This window comes from Salvelinus fontinalis, chromosome 2 (genome assembly GCF_029448725.1).
Source record: "Salvelinus fontinalis isolate EN_2023a chromosome 2, ASM2944872v1, whole genome shotgun sequence".
NCBI classification, from domain to species: domain Eukaryota; kingdom Metazoa; phylum Chordata; class Actinopteri; order Salmoniformes; family Salmonidae; genus Salvelinus; species Salvelinus fontinalis.
This window is the reverse complement of record NC_074666.1, coordinates 13,968,022-13,987,487: the sequence shown is the minus strand read 5'-3', so window position 1 is coordinate 13,987,487 and position 19,466 is coordinate 13,968,022. Positions and strand designations below refer to the sequence as shown.

The 19,466-nt window shown below is 46.9% G+C and overlaps 1 protein-coding gene across 6 annotated transcripts in view; it reads left to right on the top strand.

Moving 5' to 3' along the window:
• The window catches only part of LOC129812607 (probable E3 ubiquitin-protein ligase HERC1), a 116,510-nt gene extending 99,535 nt beyond the window's left edge, over window positions 1-16,975 (top strand). For all 6 annotated transcript variants that reach the window (XM_055864339.1, XM_055864331.1, XM_055864321.1 and 3 more), the window contains 4 exons: window positions 2,394-2,646; window positions 4,512-4,664; window positions 4,770-5,075; window positions 13,030-16,975. In XM_055864339.1, coding sequence (XP_055720314.1) covers window positions 2,394-2,646; window positions 4,512-4,664; window positions 4,770-5,075; window positions 13,030-13,215 — 898 coding nt within the window. In that variant the 3' untranslated portion in view covers window positions 13,216-16,975. The remainder of the gene's footprint in view (window positions 1-2,393; window positions 2,647-4,511; window positions 4,665-4,769; window positions 5,076-13,029) is intronic.
• The last annotated feature ends 2,491 nt before the right edge of the window (window positions 16,976-19,466 follow it).

Genomic DNA, 19,466 nt, shown 5'->3' with positions numbered 1-19,466 from the left:
TCCACATGGTCTCATATTATCTCTGCTTTCCACATGGTCTCATATTATCTCTGCTCTCATGTTCTCTTTCTGCTCTCCACATGGTCTCATATTCTCTTTCTGCTCTCCACATGGTCTCATATTCTCTTTCTGCTCTCCACATGGTCTCATATTCTCTTTCTGCTCTCCACATGGTCTCATATTCTCTTTCTGCTCTCCACATGGTCTCATATTATCTCTGCTCTCCACATGGTCTCATATTATCTCTGCTCTCCACATGGTCTCATATTATCTCTGCTCTCCACATGGTCTCATATTATCTCTGCTCTCATGTTCTCTTTCTGCTCTCCACATGGTCTCATATTATCTCTCTGCTCTCCACATGGTCTCATATTCTCTCTCTGCTCTCCACATGGTCTCATATTATCTCTCTGCTCTCCACATGGTCTCATATTCTCTCTCTGATCTCCACATAGTCTCATGTTCTCTCTCTGATCTCCACATGGTCTCATATTCTCTCTCTGCTCTCCACATCGTCTCATTTTCTCTGCTCTCCACATGGTCTCATGTTCTCTCTCTGATCTCCACATGGTCTCATGTTCTCTCTCTGATCTCCACATGGTCTCATGTTCTCTCTCTGCTCTCCACATGGTCTCATGTTCTCTCTCTGCTCTCCACATGGTCTCATGTTCTCTCTCTGCTCTCCACATGGTCTCATGTTCTCTCTCTGCTCTCCACATGGTATCATGTTCTCTCTCTGCTCTCCACATGGTATCATGTTCTCTCTCTGCTCTCCACATGGTATCATGCTCTCTCTCTGCTCTCATGTTCTCTCTCTGCTCTCCACATGGTCTCATATTCTCTCTCTGCTCTCCACATGGTCTCATATTCTCTCTCTGCTCTCCACATGGTCTCATATTCTCTCTCTGCTCTCCACGCGTTCTCATATTCTCTCTCTGCTCTCCACACGGTCTCATGTTCTCTCTCTGCTCTCCACACGGTCTCATGTTCTTTCTCTGCTCTCCACACGGTCTCATATTCTCTCTCTGCTTTTCACAATGTCTCATATTCTCTCTCTGCTCTCCACACGGTCTCATATTCTTTGTCTTGATATTCCGTTTCATGGTAAAGCCATCGATCTTACCAGCTGTGAGTTCCTGTAAATCAAAGCTCTGCCTACCATGTGCATGGTGAAGCAGTAGACCTGGGGCTGGATGCATTAACCATCCTAAAGTTAAATCCTCCCTCTTCCCTTAAAGTTTCACAGATCATTTGAAGGAAAACCTACTCTGTATTCTAGTTTGATGTGAAACGTATTTTATTATCTTGTGAATCCATTTGTTTTCCATGTCTTGAATGTAGAAGCTATATTTTGCGATCTCCCCAAATAAATATGACCTCTTTGACGAGGATCAGTCAGTGAAGGTTGTCTCCGTGGTAACCAAGAGACTCTTTCTGACGTATATGCCTTCAAACTACCGTAAAACCACTTAAGTATGCCCTTACCTAAGGAAATGTTTTAGGGGCTCTATGCAACACATAGAGGGGCTCTATGCAACACATAGAGAGGGGCTCTATGCAACACATAGAGAGGGGCTCTATGCAACACATAGAGAGGGGCTCTATGCAACATAGAGAGGGGCTCTATGCAACATAGAGAGGGGCTCTATGCAACACATAGAGGGGCTCTATGCAACACATAGAGGGGCTCTATGCAACACATAGAGGGGCTCTATGCAACACATAGAGGGGCTCTATGCAACACATAGAGAGGGGCTCTATGCAACACATAGAGAGGGGCTCTATGCAACACATAGAGAGGGGCTCTATGCAACACATAGAGAGGGGCTCTATGCAACACATAGAGAGGGGCTCTATGCAACACATAGAGAGGGGCTCTATGCAACACAGAGAGGGGCTCTATGCAACACAGAGAGGGGCTCTATGCAACACAGAGAGGGGCTCTATGCAACACATAGAGGGGCTCTATGCAACACATAGAGGGGCTCTATGCAACACATAGAGGGGCTCTATGCAACACATAGAGGGGCTCTATGCAACACATAGAGGGGCTCTATGCAACACATAGAGGGGCTCTATGCAACACCCGTAAAAACATTTCCTCAGGTAAGGGAAAATGATTCCTTAAGGGAAACACTTAAGATGTTTTATGCAACCAGGCCCTGTCCCTGGGAAAGTTTCTGCTTGTTAACGTACTTTCCACCGGCTTTGCCCGCTGGGGTCTTGTGTCTCCCGGAGTTTGATTGGATTATGTGACGTAATGACATCATTTCAGCCACCTTTGCCTGCTGGGAAAGCTCCTACTGTGTGTAAAGTGAACCAATAGGCCTTTCCCGTCTTGTGTTCCTCCTGGAGTTTTGGTTGAACAATCTGATTGTAATTCCCCCTGTCAGGTTCCTGCTGAACCCAGCGGCAGTCTCTGAAGACCACATGGTTCAGTTCCGTTTCCTAGGCATCCTGATGGCGGTGGCCATCCGTACCAAGAAGCCCCTGGACCTGCACCTGGCCCCCTGGGTGTGGAAGCAGCTGTGTTGTATTCCCCTGGGTGGGCCGGACCTGGAGGAGGTGGACCTGCTTACCTACCGTTCCTTGCACGGCATCCTGCACCTGGACAACAGCGGCATCACAGAGGACAACTTCCACGTGGTGAGGGAGGATATGATACAGACAGGGTTGTTTCCCAGACAGAGATTAAACCTAGCTAGTTTTGGACTAAAAAGCTATTCATTTGCAATGAGTGTTCTCTATTGAACGCAATGGGTGTTCTCTATTGAACATGCTTTTTAGTCCATGACTACAGGCTTAATTATGGCTTCGATCCCGTTAATGGGTGATCGTTATGACAACAGCCAGTGAAAGTGCAGGGCGCCAAATTCAAACAACAGAAATCTCATAATTAAAATTCCTCAAACATACAAGTATCTTATGTCATTTTAAAGGTAATATTGTTCTTAATCCCACCACAGTGTCCGATTTCAAAAAGGCTTTACAGCGAAAGCACCACAAACGATTATGTTAGGTCACCGCCAAATCACAGAAAAACCCAGCCATTTTCCGCCAAAGAGTGGAGTCACAAAAATCAGAAATAGAGATAGAATTAATCACTAACCTTTGATGATCTTCATCAGATGACACTCATGGGACTTCATGTTACACAATACATGTATGTTTTGTTCGATAAAGTTCATATGTATATCAACAAATCTCAGTATACATTGGCGCGTTACGTTCAGTAGTTCCAAAACATCCGGTGATTTTGCAGAGTGCCACATCAATTACAGAAATACTCATTATAAATGTTGATGAAAATACAAGTGTTATACATGGAAATATACATCAACTTCTCCTTAATGCAACTGCTGTATCAGATTTCAAAAAAGCTTTACAGAAAAAGCAAACCATGCAATAATCTGAGTACGGCGCTCAGAGACCCATCAAGCCAAAAAGATATCCGCCATATTGTGCAGTCAACAGAAGTCAGAAATAACATTATAAATATTCACTTACCTTTGATGATCTTCATCAGAATGCACTCCCAGGAATCCCAGTTCCACAATAAATGTTTAATTTGTTCGATAATGTCCATCATTTATGTCCAAATAGCTACTTCTGTTAGCGCGTTTGGTAAACAAATCAAAACTCACGAAGCGCGTTCACTAGTTGCAGACGAAATGTCAAAAAGTTCCGTTACAGTCCGTAGAAGCATGTCAAACGATGTATAGAATCAATCTTTAGGATGTTTTTAACATAAATCTTCAATAATGTTCCAACTGGAGAATTCCTTTGTCTTCAGAAAAACAAATGGAATGGGAGCTACCTCTCATGTGAATGCGCATGACCAGCTCGTGGCTGCTGGCAGACCTCTGAGTCATTCCCCTCTCATTCGGCCCCACTTCACAGTAGAAGCCTCAAACAAGTTTCTAAAGACGGTTGACATCTAGTGGAAGCCTTAGGAAGTGCAACAGGACCAATATCCCACTGTATCTTCAATAGGGGTGGAGTTAAAAATCGACCAACCTCAGATTTCCCACTTCCTGGTTGGATTTTCTTCTCAGGTTTTTGCCTGCCATATGAGTTCTGTTATACTCACATACGTCATTCAAACAGTTTTAGAAACTTCAGAGTGTTTTCTATCCAAATATACTAATAATATGCATATATTAGCAACTGGGACTGAGGAGCAGGCAGTTTACTCTGGGCACCTCTGGGCATCTTATTCATCCAAGCTACTCAATACTGCCCCCAGCCATAAGAAGGTAATCTGTGTACGGGAAACTGGTTTATAGAGATGTAGCTAGATCCCGCTCTTTGCTTACTTTAGCCAGTGGCATGTTCAAACTGACCTGCATCACCATGTTCCTGCTGCAGCTGTGTACTGTGCAGGGATGTCATTTTTCCCGGACTACTTAGCAATTTCTCTTTTCAGTTTGTTTTCATACACCATTAAAACGGATCACATCTGTCACTGTGTTCCCAGAGTTCTGTGTAACCCTCCTGTGCTTTCTCTCCAGATGATTCCTCTGGACTCGTTCATGGCCCACAGTGCAGATGGGAAGCTGGTGCCGGTTGTCCCTGGGGGACACAACATCTCCCTCACCTTCTCCAACAAGAGTGACTACGTAGAGAGGACTCTGGACTACCGGCTGCACGAGATGGACAGACAGGTAGTGTTGTTGTACACTGCTGTATCATCATTGCGCTGTGTCTGTCCCGGCTGTTGTGATGGTTCCAGCTGGTCTGCGGTCTGTCATGTTGTTGTTTACCTGTAGGTAGCAGCGGTGAGAGAGGGCATGTCCTCCATCATCCCGGTGCCTCTCCTCTCCCTTCTCACGGCGCGCCAGCTAGAACAGCTGGTCTGCGGTCTGCCCGAGGTCTCCGTGGAGATGCTCAAGAAAGTAGTCCGATACCGCGACATCACAGACAGTCACCAGCTGATTGGCTGGCTGTGGCAGAGTCTGGAGGAGTTTGCCAATGAGGAGCGGGTTCTATTCCTGCGCTTTGTGTCCGGAAGGTCCAGACTGCCCTCCAACCCCGCTGACATCACTCAGAAGTTCCAGATCATCAAGGTTGACAGGGTAAGTACTCAGTTTTTATTTCAGTTTGAGTGACATTAATCCCTAGCCTGGTCCCAGATCCCAGATCCACTGTGAACCCTTCTTCTCCTTCACTGTGAACCCCTCTTCCCTCTTCTCCTTCACTGTGAACCCCTCTTCTCTCTTCTCCTTCACTGTGAACCCCTCTTCTCTCTTCTCCTTCACTGTGAATCTCTCTTCTTCTTCACTGTGAACCCCTCTTCTCTCTTCTCCTTCACTGTGAACCCCTCTTCTCTCTTCTCCTTCACTGTGAACCCCTCTTCCCTCTTCTCCTTCACTGTGAACCCCTCTTCTCTCTTCTCTTTCACTGTGAACCCCTCTTCTCTCTTCTCCTTCACTGTGAACCCCTCTTCTCTCTTCTCCTTCACTGTGAACCCCTCTTCTCTCTTCTATTTCACTGTGAACCCCCCTTCCATCTTCTCCTTCACTGTGAACCCCTCTTCTCTCTTCTCCTTCACTGTGAACCCCTCTTCTCTCTTCTCTTTCACTGCGAACCCCTCTTCTCTCTTCTCTTTCACTGCGAACCCCTCTTCTCTCTGCTCCTTCACTGTGAACCCCTCTTCTCTCTTCTCTTTCACTGTGAACCCCTCTTCTCTCTTCTCCTTCACTGTGAACCCCTCTTCTCTCTTCTCCTTCACTGTGAACCCCTCTTCTCTCTTCTCCTTCACTGTGAACCCCTCATCTCTCTTCTCCTTCACTGTGAACCACTCTTCTCCTTCACTGTGAATCTCTCTTCTCCTTCACTGTGAATCCCTCTTCTCTCTTCTCCTTCACTGTGAACCCCTCTTCTCTCTTCTCCTTCACTGTGAATCCCTCTTCTCTCTTCTCCTTCACTGTGAACCCCTCATCTCTCTTCTCCTTCACTGTGAATCTCTCTTCTTCACTGTGAACCCCTCTTCTCTCTTCTCCTTCACTGTGAATCTCTCTTCTCCTTCACTGTGAATCCCTCTTCTCTCTTCTCCTTCACTGTGAACCCCTCTTCTCTCTTCTCCTTCACTGTGAACCCCTCTTCTCTCTTCTCCTTCACTGTGAATCTCTCTTCTCCTTCACTGTGAATCCCTCTTCTCTCTTCTCCTTCACTGTGAATCTCTCTTCTCCTTCACTGTGAACCCCTCTTCTCTCTGCTCCTTCACTGTGAACCCCTCTTCTCTCTTCTCCTTCACTGTGAACCCCTCTTCTCTCTTCTCTTTCACTGTGAACCCCTCTTCTCTCTTCTCCTTCACTGTGAACCCCTCTTCTCTCTTCTCCTTCACTGTGAACCCCTCTTCCCTCTTCTCCTTCACTGTGAACCCCTCTTCTCTCTTCTCTTTCACTGTGAACCCCTCTTCTCTCTTCTCCTTCACTGTGAACCCCTCTTCTCTCTTCTCCTTCACTGTGAACCCCTCTTCTCTCTTCTATTTCACTGTGAACCCCCCTTCCATCTTCTCCTTCACTGTGAACCCCTCTTCTCTCTTCTCCTTCACTGTGAACCCCTCTTCTCTCTTCTCTTTCACTGCGAACCCCTCTTCTCTCTTCTCTTTCACTGCGAACCCCTCTTCTCTCTGCTCCTTCACTGTGAACCCCTCTTCTCTCTTCTCTTTCACTGTGAACCCCTCATCTCTCTTCTCCTTCACTGTGAACCACTCTTCTCTCTTCTCCTTCACTGTGAATCTCTCTTCTCCTTCACTGTGAATCCCTCTTCTCTCTTCTCCTTCACTGTGAACCCCTCTTCTCTCTTCTCCTTCACTGTGAATCCCTCTTCTCTCTTCTCCTTCACTGTGAATCTCTCTTCTCCTTCACTGTGAATCCCTCTTCTCTCTTCTCCTTCACTGTGAACCCCTCTTCTCTCTTCTCCTTCACTGTGAATCCCTCTTCTCTCTTCTCCTTCACTGTGAACCCCTCATCTCTCTTCTCCTTCACTGTGAATCTCTCTTCTCCTTCACTGTGAACCCCTCTTCTCTCTTCTCCTTCACTGTGAATCCCTCTTCTCCTTCACTGTGAATCCCTCTTCTCTCTTCTCCTTCACTGTGAACCCCTCTTCTCTCTTCTCCTTCACTGTGAACCCCTCTTCTCTCTTCTCCTTCACTGTGAATCTCTCTTCTCCTTCACTGTGAATCCCTCTTCTCTCTTCTCCTTCACTGTGAATCTCTCTTCTCCTTCACTGTGAACCCCTCTTCTCTCTTCTCCTTCACTGTGAACCCCTCTTCTCTCTTCTCCTTCACTGTGAACCCCTCTTCTCTCTTCTCTTTCACTGTGAACCCCTCTTCTCTCTACTCCTTCACTGTGAACCCCTCTTCTCTCTTCTCCATTCACTGTGAATCTCTCTTCTCTGTCACTGTGAACCCCTCTTCTCTCTTCTCTTTCACTGTGAACCTCTCTTCTCTCTGCTCCTTCACTGTGAACCCCACTTCTCTATGCTCCTTCACTGTGAACCCCTCTTCTCTCTTCTCTTTCACTGTGAACCCCTCTTCTCTCTTCTCCTTCACTGTGAACCCCTCTTCTCTCTTCTCCTTCACTGTGAACCCCTCTTCTCTCTTCTCTTTCACTGTGAACCCCCCTTCCATCTTCTCCTTCACTGTGAACCCCTCTTCTCTCTTCTCCTTCACTGTGAACCCCTCTTCTCTCTTCTCTTTCACTGTGAACCCCTCTTCTCTCTTCTCTTTCACTGTGAACCCCTCTTCTCTCTGCTCCTTCACTGTGAACCCCTCTTCTCTCTTCTCTTTCACTGTGAACCCCTCGTCTCTCTTCTCCTTCACCTATGAACCCCTCGTCTCTCTTCTCCTTCACTGTGAACCCCTCTTCTCTCTTCTCCTTCACTGTGAACCCCTCTTCTCTCTTCTCCTTCACTGTGAACCCCTCATCTCTCTTCTCCTTCACTGTGAATCTCTCTTCTCCTTCACTGTGAACCCCTCTTCTCTCTTTTCCTTCACTGTGAATCTCTCTTCTCCTTCACTGTGAATCCCTCTTCTCTCTTCTCCTTCACTGTGAATCTCTCTTCTCCTTCACTGTGAATCTCTCTTCTCCTTCACTGTGAACCCCTCTTCCCTCTTCTCCTTCCCTGTGAACCCCTCCTCTCTCTTCTCCTTCACTGTAAACCCCTCTTCCCTCTTCTCCTTCCCTGTGAATCCCTCTTCTCTCTTCTCCTTCACTGTGAACCCCTCTTCTCTCTTCTCCTTCACTGTGAATCTCTCTTCTCCTTCACTGTGAACCCCTCTTCTCTCTTCTCCTTCACTGTGAATCCCTCTTCTCTCTTCTCCTTCACTGTGAACCCCTCTTCTCTCTTCTCCTTCACTGTGAACCCCTCTTCTCTCTTCTCCTTCACTGTGAATCCCTCTTCTCTCTTCTCCTTCACTGTGAACCCCTCTTCTCTCTTCTCCTTCACTGTGAACCCCTCTTCTCTCTTCTCCTTCACTGTGAACCCCTCTTCTCTCTTCTCCTTCACTGTGAACCCCTCATCTCTCTTCTCCTTCACTGTGAATCTCTCTTCTCCTTCACTGTGAACCCCTCTTCTCTCTTCTCCTTCACTGTGAATCTCTCTTCTCCTTCACTGTGAATCCCTCTTCTCTCTTCTCCTTCACTGTGAACCCCTCTTCTCTCTTCTCCTTCACTGTGAATCTCTCTTCTCCTTCACTGTGAACCCCTCTTCCCTCTTCTCCTTCCCTGTGAATCCCTCTTCTCTCTTCTCCTTCACTGTGAACCCCTCTTCTCTCTTCTCCTTCACTGTGAATCTCTCTTCTCCTTCACTGTGAACCCCTCTTCTCTCTTCTCCTTCACTGTGAATCCCTCTTCTCTCTTCTCCTTCACTGTGAACCCCTCTTCTCTCTTCTCCTTCACTGTGAACCCCTCTTCTCTCTTCTCCTTCACTGTAAACCCCTCTTCTCTCTCTTCTCCTTCACTGTGAACCCCTCATCTCTCTTCTCCTTCACTGTGAATCTCTCTTCTCCTTCACTGTGAACCCCTCTTCTCTCTTCTCCTTCACTGTGAATCTCTCTTCTCCTTCACTGTGAATCCCTCTTCTCTCTTCTCCTTCACTGTGAACCCCTCTTCTCTCTTCTCCTTCACTGTGAATCTCTCTTCTCCTTCACTGTGAACCCCTCTTCTCTCTTCTCCTTCACTGTGAACCCCTCTTCTCTCTTCTCCTTCACTGTGAACCCCTCTTCTCTCTTCTCTTTCACTGTGAACCCCTCTTCTCTCTTCTCCTTCACTGTGAACCCCTCTTCTCTCTTCTCCTTCACTGTGAATCTCTCTTCTCTGTCACTGTGAACCCCTCTTCTCTCTTCTCTTTCACTGTGAACCTCTCTTCTCTCTGCTCCTTCACTGTGAACCCCTCTTCTCTCTGCTCCTTCACTGTGAACCCCTCTTCTCTCTTCTCTTTCACTGTGAACCCCTCTTCTCTCTTCTCCTTCACTGTGAACCCCTCTTCTCTCTCTCCTTCACTGTGAACCCCTCTTCTCTCTTCTCTTTCACTGTGAACCCCCCTTCCATCTTCTCCTTCACTGTGAACCCCTCTTCTCTCTTCTCCTTCACTATGAACCCCTCTTCTCTCTTCTCCTTCACTGTGAACCCCTCATCTCTCTTCTCCTTCACTGTGAATCTCTCTTCTCCTTCACTGTGAACCCCTCTTCTCTCTTCTCCTTCACTGTGAATCTCTCTTCTCCTTCACTGTGAATCCCTCTTCTCTCTTCTCCTTCACTGTGAACCCCTCTTCTCTCTTCTCCTTCACTGTGAATCTCTCTTCTCCTTCACTGTGAATCCCTCTTCTCTCTTCTCCTTCACTGTGAACCCCTCTTCTCTCTTCTCCTTCACTGTGAATCTCTCTTCTCCTTCACTGTGAACCCCTCTTCTCTCTTCTCCTTCACTGTGAACCCCTCTTCTCTCTTCTCCTTCACTGTGAACCCCTCTTCTCTCTTCTCTTTCACTGTGAACCCCTCTTCTCTCTTCTCCTTCACTGTGAACCCCTCTTCTCTCTTCTCCTTCACTGTGAATCTCTCTTCTCTGTCACTGTGAACCCCTCTTCTCTTTCACTGTGAACCTCTCTTCTCTCTGCTCCTTCACTGTGAACCCCTCTTCTCTCTGCTCCTTCACTGTGAACCCCTCTTCTCTCTTCTCTTTCACTGTGAACCCCTCTTCTCTCTTCTCCTTCACTGTGAACCCCTCTTCTCTCTCTCCTTCACTGTGAATCCCTCTTCTCTCTTCTCTTTCACTGTGAACCCCCCTTCCATCTTCTCCTTCACTGTGAACCCCTCTTCTCCTTCACTGTGAACCCCTCTTCTCTCTTCTCTTTCACTGTGAACCCCTCTTCTCTCTTCTCTTTCACTGTGAACCCCTCTTCTCTCTGCTCCTTCACTGTGAACCCCTCTTCTCTCTTCTCTTTCACTGTGAACCCCTCGTCTCTCTTCTCCTTCACTGTGAACCCCTCTTCTCTCTTCTCCTTCACTGTGAACCCCTCTTCTCTCTTCTCCTTCACTGTGAACCCCTCTTCTCTCTTCTCCTTCACTGTGAACCCCTCATCTCTCTTCTCCTTCACTGTGAATCTCTCTTCTCCTTCACTGTGAACCCCTCTTCTCTCTTCTCCTTCACTGTGAATCTCTCTTCTCCTTCACTGTGAACCCCTCTTCTCTCTTCTCCTTCACTGTGAATCTCTCTTCTCCTTCACTGTGAATCTCTCTTCTCCTTCACTGTGAATCTCTCTTCTCCTTCACTGTGAACCCCTCATCTCTCTTCTCCTCCACTGTGAACCCCTCTTCTCCTTCCCTGTGAACCCCTCTTCTCTCTTCTCCTTCACTGTGAACCCCTCTTCTCTCTGCTCCTTCCCTGTGAACCCCTCTTCCCTCTTCTCCTTCCCTGTGAACCCCTCTTCCCTCTGCTCCTTCACTGTGAACCCCTCTTCTCTCTTCTCCTTCACTGTGAACCTCTCTTCTCTCTGCTCCTTCACTGTGAACCCCTCTTCTCCTTCCCTGTGAACCCCTCTTCTCTCTGCTCCTTCCCTGTGAACCCCTCTTCCCTCTTCTCCTTCCCTGTGAACCCCTCTTCCCTCTGCTCCTTCACTGTGAACCCCTCTTCTCTCTTCTCCTTCACTGTGAACCTCTCTTCTCTCTGCTCCTTCACTGTGAACCCCTCTTCTCCTTCCCTGTGAACCTCTCTTCTCTCTGCTCCTTCACTGTGAACCCCTCTTCTCCTTCCCATTGAACCCCTCTTCTCTCTTCTCCTTCCCTGTGAACCCCTCTTCCCTCTTCTCTTTCACTGTGAACCCCTCTTCTCTCTTCTCCTTCACTGCGAACCCCTCTTCTCTCTTCTCCTTCACTGTGAATCTCTCTTCTCCTTCACTGTGAATCTCTCTTCTCCTTCCCTGTGAACCACTCCTCTCTCTTCTCCTTCACTGTGAACCCCTCTTCTCTCTTCTCCTTCACTGTGAACCCCTCTTCTCTCTTCTCCTTCACTGTGAATCTCTCTTCTCCTTCACTGTGAATCCCTCTTCTCTCTTCTCCTTCCCTGTGAACCCCTCTTCTCTCTTCTCCTTCCCTGTGAACCCCTCTTCTCTCTTCTCCTTCCCTGTGAACCCCTCTTCCCTCTTCTCCTTCCCTGTGAACCCCTCTTCCCTCTGCTCCTTCACTGTGAACCCCTCTTCTCTCTTCTCCTTCCCTGTGAACCCCTCTTCTCTCTTCTCCTTCACTGTGAACCTCTCTTCTCTCTGCTCCTTCACTGTGAACCCCTCTTCTCCTTCCCTGTGAACCCCTCTTCTCTCTTCTCCTTCACTGTGAACCCCTCTTCCCTCTGCTCCTTCACTGTGAACCCCTCTTCTCTCTTCTCCTTCACTGTGAACCTCTCTTCTCTCTGCTCCTTCACTGTGAACCCCTCTTCTCCTTCCCTGTGAACCCCTCTTCTCTCTTCTCCTTCACTGTGAACCCCTCTTCTCTCTGCTCCTTCCCTGTGAACCCCTCTTCCCTCTTCTCCTTCCCTGTGAACCCCTCTTCCCTCTGCTCCTTCACTGTGAACCCCTCTTCTCTCTTCTCCTTCACTGTGAACCTCTCTTCTCTCTGCTCCTTCACTGTGAACCCCTCTTCTCCTTCCCTGTGAACCCCTCTTCTCTCTTCTCCTTCACTGTGAATCCCTCTTCTCTCTTGTCCTTCACTGTGAACCCCTCTTCTCTCTTCTCCTTCACTGTGAACCCCTCTTCTCTCTGCTCCTTCCCTGTGAACCCCTCTTCCCTCTTCTCCTTCCCTGTGAACCCCTCTTCTCTCTTCTCCTTCACTGTGAACCTCTCTTCTCTCTGCTCCTTCACTGTGAACCCCTCTTCTCCTTCCCTGTGAACCTCTCTTCTCTCTGCTCCTTCACTGTGAACCCCTCTTCTCCTTCCCTGTGAACCCCTCTTCTCTCTTCTCCTTCCCTGTGAACCCCTCTTCCCTCTTCTCTTTCACTGTGAACCCCTCTTCTCTCTTGTCCTTCACTGTGAACCCCTCTTCTCTCTTCTCCTTCACTGTGAACCCCTCTTCTCTCTTCTCCTTCCCTGTGAACCCCTCTTCTCTCTTCTCCTTCCCTGTGCACCCCTCTTCTCTCTTGTCCTTCACTGTGAACCCCTCTTCTCTCTTCTCCTTCACTGTGAACCCCTCTTCCCTCTTCTTCTTCCCTGTGAACCCCTCTTCTCTCTTCTCCTTCACTGTGAACCCCTCTTCTCTCTTCTCCTTCACTGTGAACCCCTCTTCTCTCTTCTTCTTCCCTGTGAACCCCTCTTCTCTCTTCTTCTTCCCTGTGAACCCCTCTTCTCTCTTCTCCTTCACTGTGAACCCCTCTTCTCTCTTCTCCTTCACTGTGAACCCCTCTTCTCTCTTCTCCTTCACTGTGAACCCCTCTTCTCTCTTCTTCTTCCCTGTGAACCCCTCTTCTCTCTTCTCCTTCACTGTGAACCCCTCTTCTCTCTTCTCCTTCACTGTGAACCCCTCTTCCCTCTTCTCCCCAGCCTGTGAACGGGCTCCCCACAGCCCAGACTTGTTTCTTCCAGCTGCGTCTGCCTCCCTACACCAGCCAGGCCATCCTGGCCGAGAGGCTGCGCTACTCCATCCACAACTGTCCCTCCATCGACATGGACAATTACATGCTGTCCCGAAACACCGACCCGGCCGACGGATCCGACACAGAGTATTGATGATACTGGTGATGCTGATAGTAATGATACTGGTGATGTTGATAGTAATGATACTGAGTACTGATGAGACCCTGCTCAATAACAACAATAATAACAACATGGCTCAACATTACTTGAAAGCTCAAAGTGTTTGTCATGTCGTTTCTTCTTCTTCTTCTTTCTTTTGACTTATCTTTGGTACAATAGTCAGTGCTAGCCTCTGGCTCTGGGCTCTGTGTGGCTGAATGAATGACTAGCCGAATGAGGTGATCTCTCTTATCGCTCGCTCTGAGAGAAACATTTTTACTTTTTAAGCCTTTTTGTTTTTGAATTCACAGTTTCTGCATGGTACAGAATATTTGTTAAAGAAGAATAACTTAGTTTAAAAAGAGTGCATAATCTACTGAGACGTATTGATGTAGGATACACCTTGTTGCATTAAGCGACTGAATAACTTTTATGCTACAGGAAGTATGAGTAATATGACTGTTGTAGGCAGAAAGAAAACGGCTGTGAATAATAATTGGTCAAAGTTGGCAGACGTAAAGGCCATCTTTCATTCAGACTATGATACCATAGCGTGCCTGGCTTCAGTGAGTTACATGCACACATATGGTGTTAGCTAGCTAGCTTTATATGATTTTATCTAGTGTGCTCTAAACCGCCAGTGGACTGCTGGCTGGCTGGCTGGCTGGCTGGCTGACTGGCTGGCTGACTGGCTGGCTGACTGGCTGGCTGACTGGCTGGCTGGCTGGGAAATGTTACTCTAGTAGTGGGTAGGTTGGCTGTTAGGGCTCTGTTCAGATGTCTATACTAGCACACCATTTACAATGAAGCAATGTATTGGGCCTGTATTCTGACTGGATGTTGAAACGGAGCCTACATTAAGATGTATAGGTAATACTCTATTGACCAGAGTATATGAAGTAATGTTGCTGTCAGAGCTGTGTCTGAGAGAGAGAGAACAGAGACAGTGATACAATTATGATTATACTCTGGCTGGTTCGAGTCCTGAATGCTGATTAACTGACAGCCATGGTATATCAGACCGTATACCACGGGTATGACAAAACATTTATTTCCCCTGCTCTAATTACGTTGGTAACCAGTTTATAATAGCAATAAGGTTCCTCTGGGGTTTGTGCTATATGGCCAATATACCACGGCTAAGGGCTGTGTCCAGGCACTCCGCGTTGCGTCGTGGGTAAAGAACAACCCTTAGCCGTGGTATATCGGCCATATACCACACCCCCTCGGGGCCTTAATGGTTAACAATAATGGAGTCCCAAATGGCACCTTATTCCCTTTTATAGTGCACTTGGTTTGACCTGTAGTGTACTATATAGATGCCATTTGGGATGGAGAGTACCTACTAATGTATTGTCTTGGATGAATGTAATGCCACCTAATGAACAATGCACTCGACAGATTTAAACATTTGCCAAAACTTGAACTGTACTATGTTGCTGCGTATTTATAAATGGGTTTGTTGTTTTTTGCAGTTTGTGAAAAGTGTAGTGTTTTAAATTGCAGTGCTTTCTCCCTGAAACAAAATACAGGGATACGATGGTAGGTTTTTGAAACGCATAGGTCAAAGATTTAGACAGACCACTAATGTAGTGTTCTGAATAACATGCTTTAGTTTTTTTTGTTGCTTGGCCCAAAACATTTGCGCATGAACTCTTGGAGAGAGACAAAGACCCTCCCAGACTTCTGACCCTTGGAGAGAGACCCTCCCAGACTTCTGACCCTTGGAGAGAGACCCTCCCAGACTTCTGACCCTTGGAGAGAGACCCTCCCAGCCTTCTGACTCTTGGAGAGAGACCCTCCCAGACTTCTGACTCTTGGAGAGAGACCCTCCCAGACTTCTGACCCTTGGAGAGAGACCCTCCCAGACTTCTGACCCTTGGAGAGAGACCCTCCCAGACTTCTGACCCTTGGAGAGAGACCCTCCCAGACTTCTGACCCTTGGAGAGAGACCCTCCCAGACTTCTGACCCTTGGAGAGAGACCACCCAGACTTCTGACCCTTGGAGAGAGACCCTCCCAGACTTCTGACCCTTGGAGAGAGACCCTCCCAGACTTCTGACCCTTGGAGAGAGACCCTCCCAGACTTCTGACCCTTGGAGAGAGACCCTCCCAGACTTCTGACCCTTGGAGAGAGACCCTCTTGGAGAGAGACCCTCCCAGACTTCTGACCCTTGGAGAGAGACCCTCCCAGCCTTCTGACCCTTGGAGAGAGACCCTCCCAGCCTTCTGACCCTTGGAGAGAGACCCTCCCAGACTTCTGACCCTTGGAGAGAGACCCTCCCAGACTTCTGACCCTTGGAGAGAGACCCTCCCAGACTTCTGACCCTTGGAGAGAGACCACCCAGACTTCTGACTCTTGGAGAGAGACCCTCCCAGAATTCTGACTCTTGGAGAGAGACCCTCCCAGACTTCTGACTCTTGGAGAGAGACCCTCCCAGACTTCTGACCCTTGGAGAGAGACCCTCCCAGACTTCTGACCCTTGGAGAGAGACCCACCCAGACTTCTGACCCTTGGAGAGAGACCCTCCCAGACTTCTGACCCTTGGAGAGACCACCCAGACTTCTGACTCTTGGAGAGAGACCCACCCAGACTTCTGACCCTTGGAGAGAGACCCTCCCAGACTTCTGACTCTTGGAGAGAGACCCACCCAGACTTCTGACCCTTGGAGAGAGACCCTCCCAGACTTCTGACCCTTGGAGAGACCACCCAGACTTCTGACTCTTGGAGAGACCACCCAGACTTCTGACTCTTGGAGAGACCACCCAGACTTCTGACCCTTGGAGAGAGACCACCCAGACTTCTGACCCTTGGAGAGAGACCCTCCCAGACTTCTGACTCTTGGAGAGACCACCCAGACTTCTGACTCTTGGAGAGACCACCCAGACTTCTGACTCTTAGAGAGACCAACCAGACTTCTGACTCTTGGAGAGACCAACCAGACTTCTGACTCTTGGAGAGACCACCCAGGCTTCTGACTCTTGGAGAGACCACCCAGACTTCTGACTCTTGGAGAGACCAACCAGACTTCTGACTCTTGGAGAGAGACCACCCAGACGTCTGTGTCGAGGGCAAGGCGTCAGTGAACTACTGACTGTGTGCTGTGGATTACAGTAGCATATAGCTACATTATTCTACTTTTTAAAGGTGTTTCTTCCCTTAAAGATTTTGGACTCAAGGAGCATCGTTGTAAAGCTTGGGACTACGTTAAGAAGAGCTTCGGGGATAAAGAAAACGTGATTTAAACTAAAATGTTAAATAAAAAGGTGTCATGATTGGTTGTTGTGATGTTTTCGCACTTTATAGACCTGTATACATTGTTGCTTGTGCAAAGAAAAATATATTAACGGGGATTTTTTGCAGAAAATCATAATTGAATATCCTGTTCCTCACCCCCTGGAATACTGGAGTGTAACTTGTTCCTCATGCCACATCAAATCGTCTAGTCTAAATGTCGATAAGATGAGAACCTGCAATACCACTCTTTCAGGGATGAACTGTGCGACACTTTCACAATAACAGCAATCCTCAATTAAGAGGATCTGAAGCTATATGAAAATAATAAATGATGTTTCTCCATAGATGTGCTGTGATGATATAGCCTAGTTTGAGTGTTTTGATTTGATAGCTATAACATTTGTTGTACTTAGTATTTAAGGTGGGGAGGAATGGTATACAAATCATTTTTCTGTTGGACTGTCTCATTTAAGAGCAGGCGGTATTATGTAGATTAAACCATGTGATTAAATATGAACGTTGGTGTCATTTTTCTTTTTCAGTCTCAATGCTGGCCTCTTGATAAGCCGTGGATCGACAGTTGAAGTCTTCTATGATGATTAGACTAACCCTGGTGTCACAGGTTCCCAGTCGTAACTGGATAGTTTTCTTTTGAAATTGTTAGACTTTATTTGGACAATTACCAGACTTGGAGCAAATCACTTCCTCCAGACCCTTTTCAGGCTCAAATCAAATCAAGTTTATTTTATATAGCCCTTCGTACATCAAGACTGGGTGGCCAGTCCTCTTCTGGCTGTGCCGGGTGGAGATTATAACAGAACATGGCCAAGATGTTCAAATGTTCATAAATGACCAGCATGGTCAAATAATAATCAGGAGTAAATGTCAGTTGGCTTTTCATAGCCGATCATTAAGAGTTTCTACCGCTCCTGCGGTCTCTAGAGAGTTGAACAGCAGGCTGGGTTGTAAAATAAGGTGTTCTATATTCTGCTTCTAAAATGGGGAAACATTCTATGTTCTACCTTAATGCAAGGGAGTCATTTCCATCTTTTCTAGGAAGCAGGAAAATAACTAGATATTTGACAGACCTGCCTTGTCTGTTTGCCGTCAGGCTGTATTTTTGTGATACTAGCATCACTGTCTTGTAGAATGTGGGCTTTTCAAGGTGTGTCCACTGCACCAGTGTGACCACACTGCAGTATTCTAGTCTGATATTATATTCTTCAATACTTGACAGGAAAACTGAAAATATATCACTAAAAAGTTTTTTATAATTATGTCAATATATTATTTACATTCATTGTGAAATCAAGTGTTACAGACCATGTAAACAATGAATCCCTCCATTCTCCGGTCCCAACCATACACGGTTCCTTAATTTAACCACCCGACTGCTCTGCACTACAAATGTATGACAATATCAAAGTCCCGTAGGGGCGGCGCACAATTGGTCCAGCGCCATCCAGGTTAGGGTAGGCCGTCATTGTAAATAACAGTTTGTTCTTAACTGACTTGCCTGGTTAAATAAAGGGTAAAATATCAAACCTATTGTAAGATGCAGACATGAGTAAGTGTGTGATGAAATGCAGCAGAAAGCTTCTGTCTAGTACATGTAGCATGCTTTGCATGCAGAACGGTCAGGTGGATTACAAAGCAGCTCTTAGTTCCTCTTGCTCTGCGATGATCAGTCATTTGATGAATGGTGCTTGGCAGAGGCCCAATGAGAGAAGAGGAAGATGATGGAGATTATTATGGGTATCCTTAAAGCGCTGCTATGAATCATGGGTAGGGAAAAGGGCCGGGCCAGGTTGGCACGTTAGATAACTGAGCTGATTGAGTGTTGTCCTGAAAGAGTCCTCTTAATGTAGTCTTAATATGTACAGTATCTGGGGGGTTTTTATCCGTTTTTTTGTTGTTGCGTGGAATATGTATAGCTACAATATACACCAATTGTATACAAATTGTCATTGTTAGTATCGTCAACCTAAAGGGCTGTTTTCCTCGGACACAGCTCTCCCTTTTAAAGGTGTTTGTTAGCCCAGGACTAGGCTGAATCCGTGAAACCAGCACTAGTTTGTATTACTCTGAATCAGCACAGCTGGAGGTGTATCTCTGTCTGGGATGTGATTTTGTCTGCTGCGGAGAGAGATAATGCTACGTCTTCTGTTCCTTCTCTACCGTGCCCTTATTGCCCATCTGTTTTCTGTGTGCCGAGCAGCCCAGCAGGCCGTTCTGCAGAAATCCCAGAGTCGCCAGTAAAGTAACCTAGTAGTGCAGCTGGGATGGGAGTGGACTGTTAAGTCATCACACCTTGTACTGTATAAATAGAACCATCAATATATCAACGGAAACAGAGGATATAAAGTATAGAATAACGTTGTTGTTTTTTAAAGTAAATTGTTTTCTAGTCTAGAGAATAATATTGCTAAATTGGGATGTTAGACTACAATGGTGTAACATGAGTTTTAGGGTAACATTGTCCAGGTAACCTACTCTCCCCCTTCTGGAGCTGGGAATAATCCTGGGTTGTGATCATGGAAATGAAAGGAAACCTGGTGGTACTGTCTGAGCCAATAAGAAAGACTTGTTCTCATTAGGTCTGAACACGACCCAGGATAAACACTAGCCTCCAATAGTCTCTGAACCAATAAGACTTGTTCTCATTAGGTCTGAACACGACCCAGGATAAACACTAGCATCCAATAGTCTCTGAACCAATAACACTTGTTCTCATTAGGTCTGAACACGACCCAGGATAAACACTAGCATCCAATAGTCTCTCTCTCTAGAGCAGACTGCACAGACAACCCACCTGGTTCTCCACAGAGTGGACTGGCTCAGCCGTACCGTATCTTTGGAGAAGAAAGGTCTGTCTGTCTGCCCTGAGATAAAGTGGGATTTAGGCCTGTTTAAGATGTAAAAGGTTGTGCAACACACAGACAGAGAGATGGATAGAGACTGACTGAGAGAAGGATAGAGAGAATGAGAGAGGAGAAAGACAGACAGAT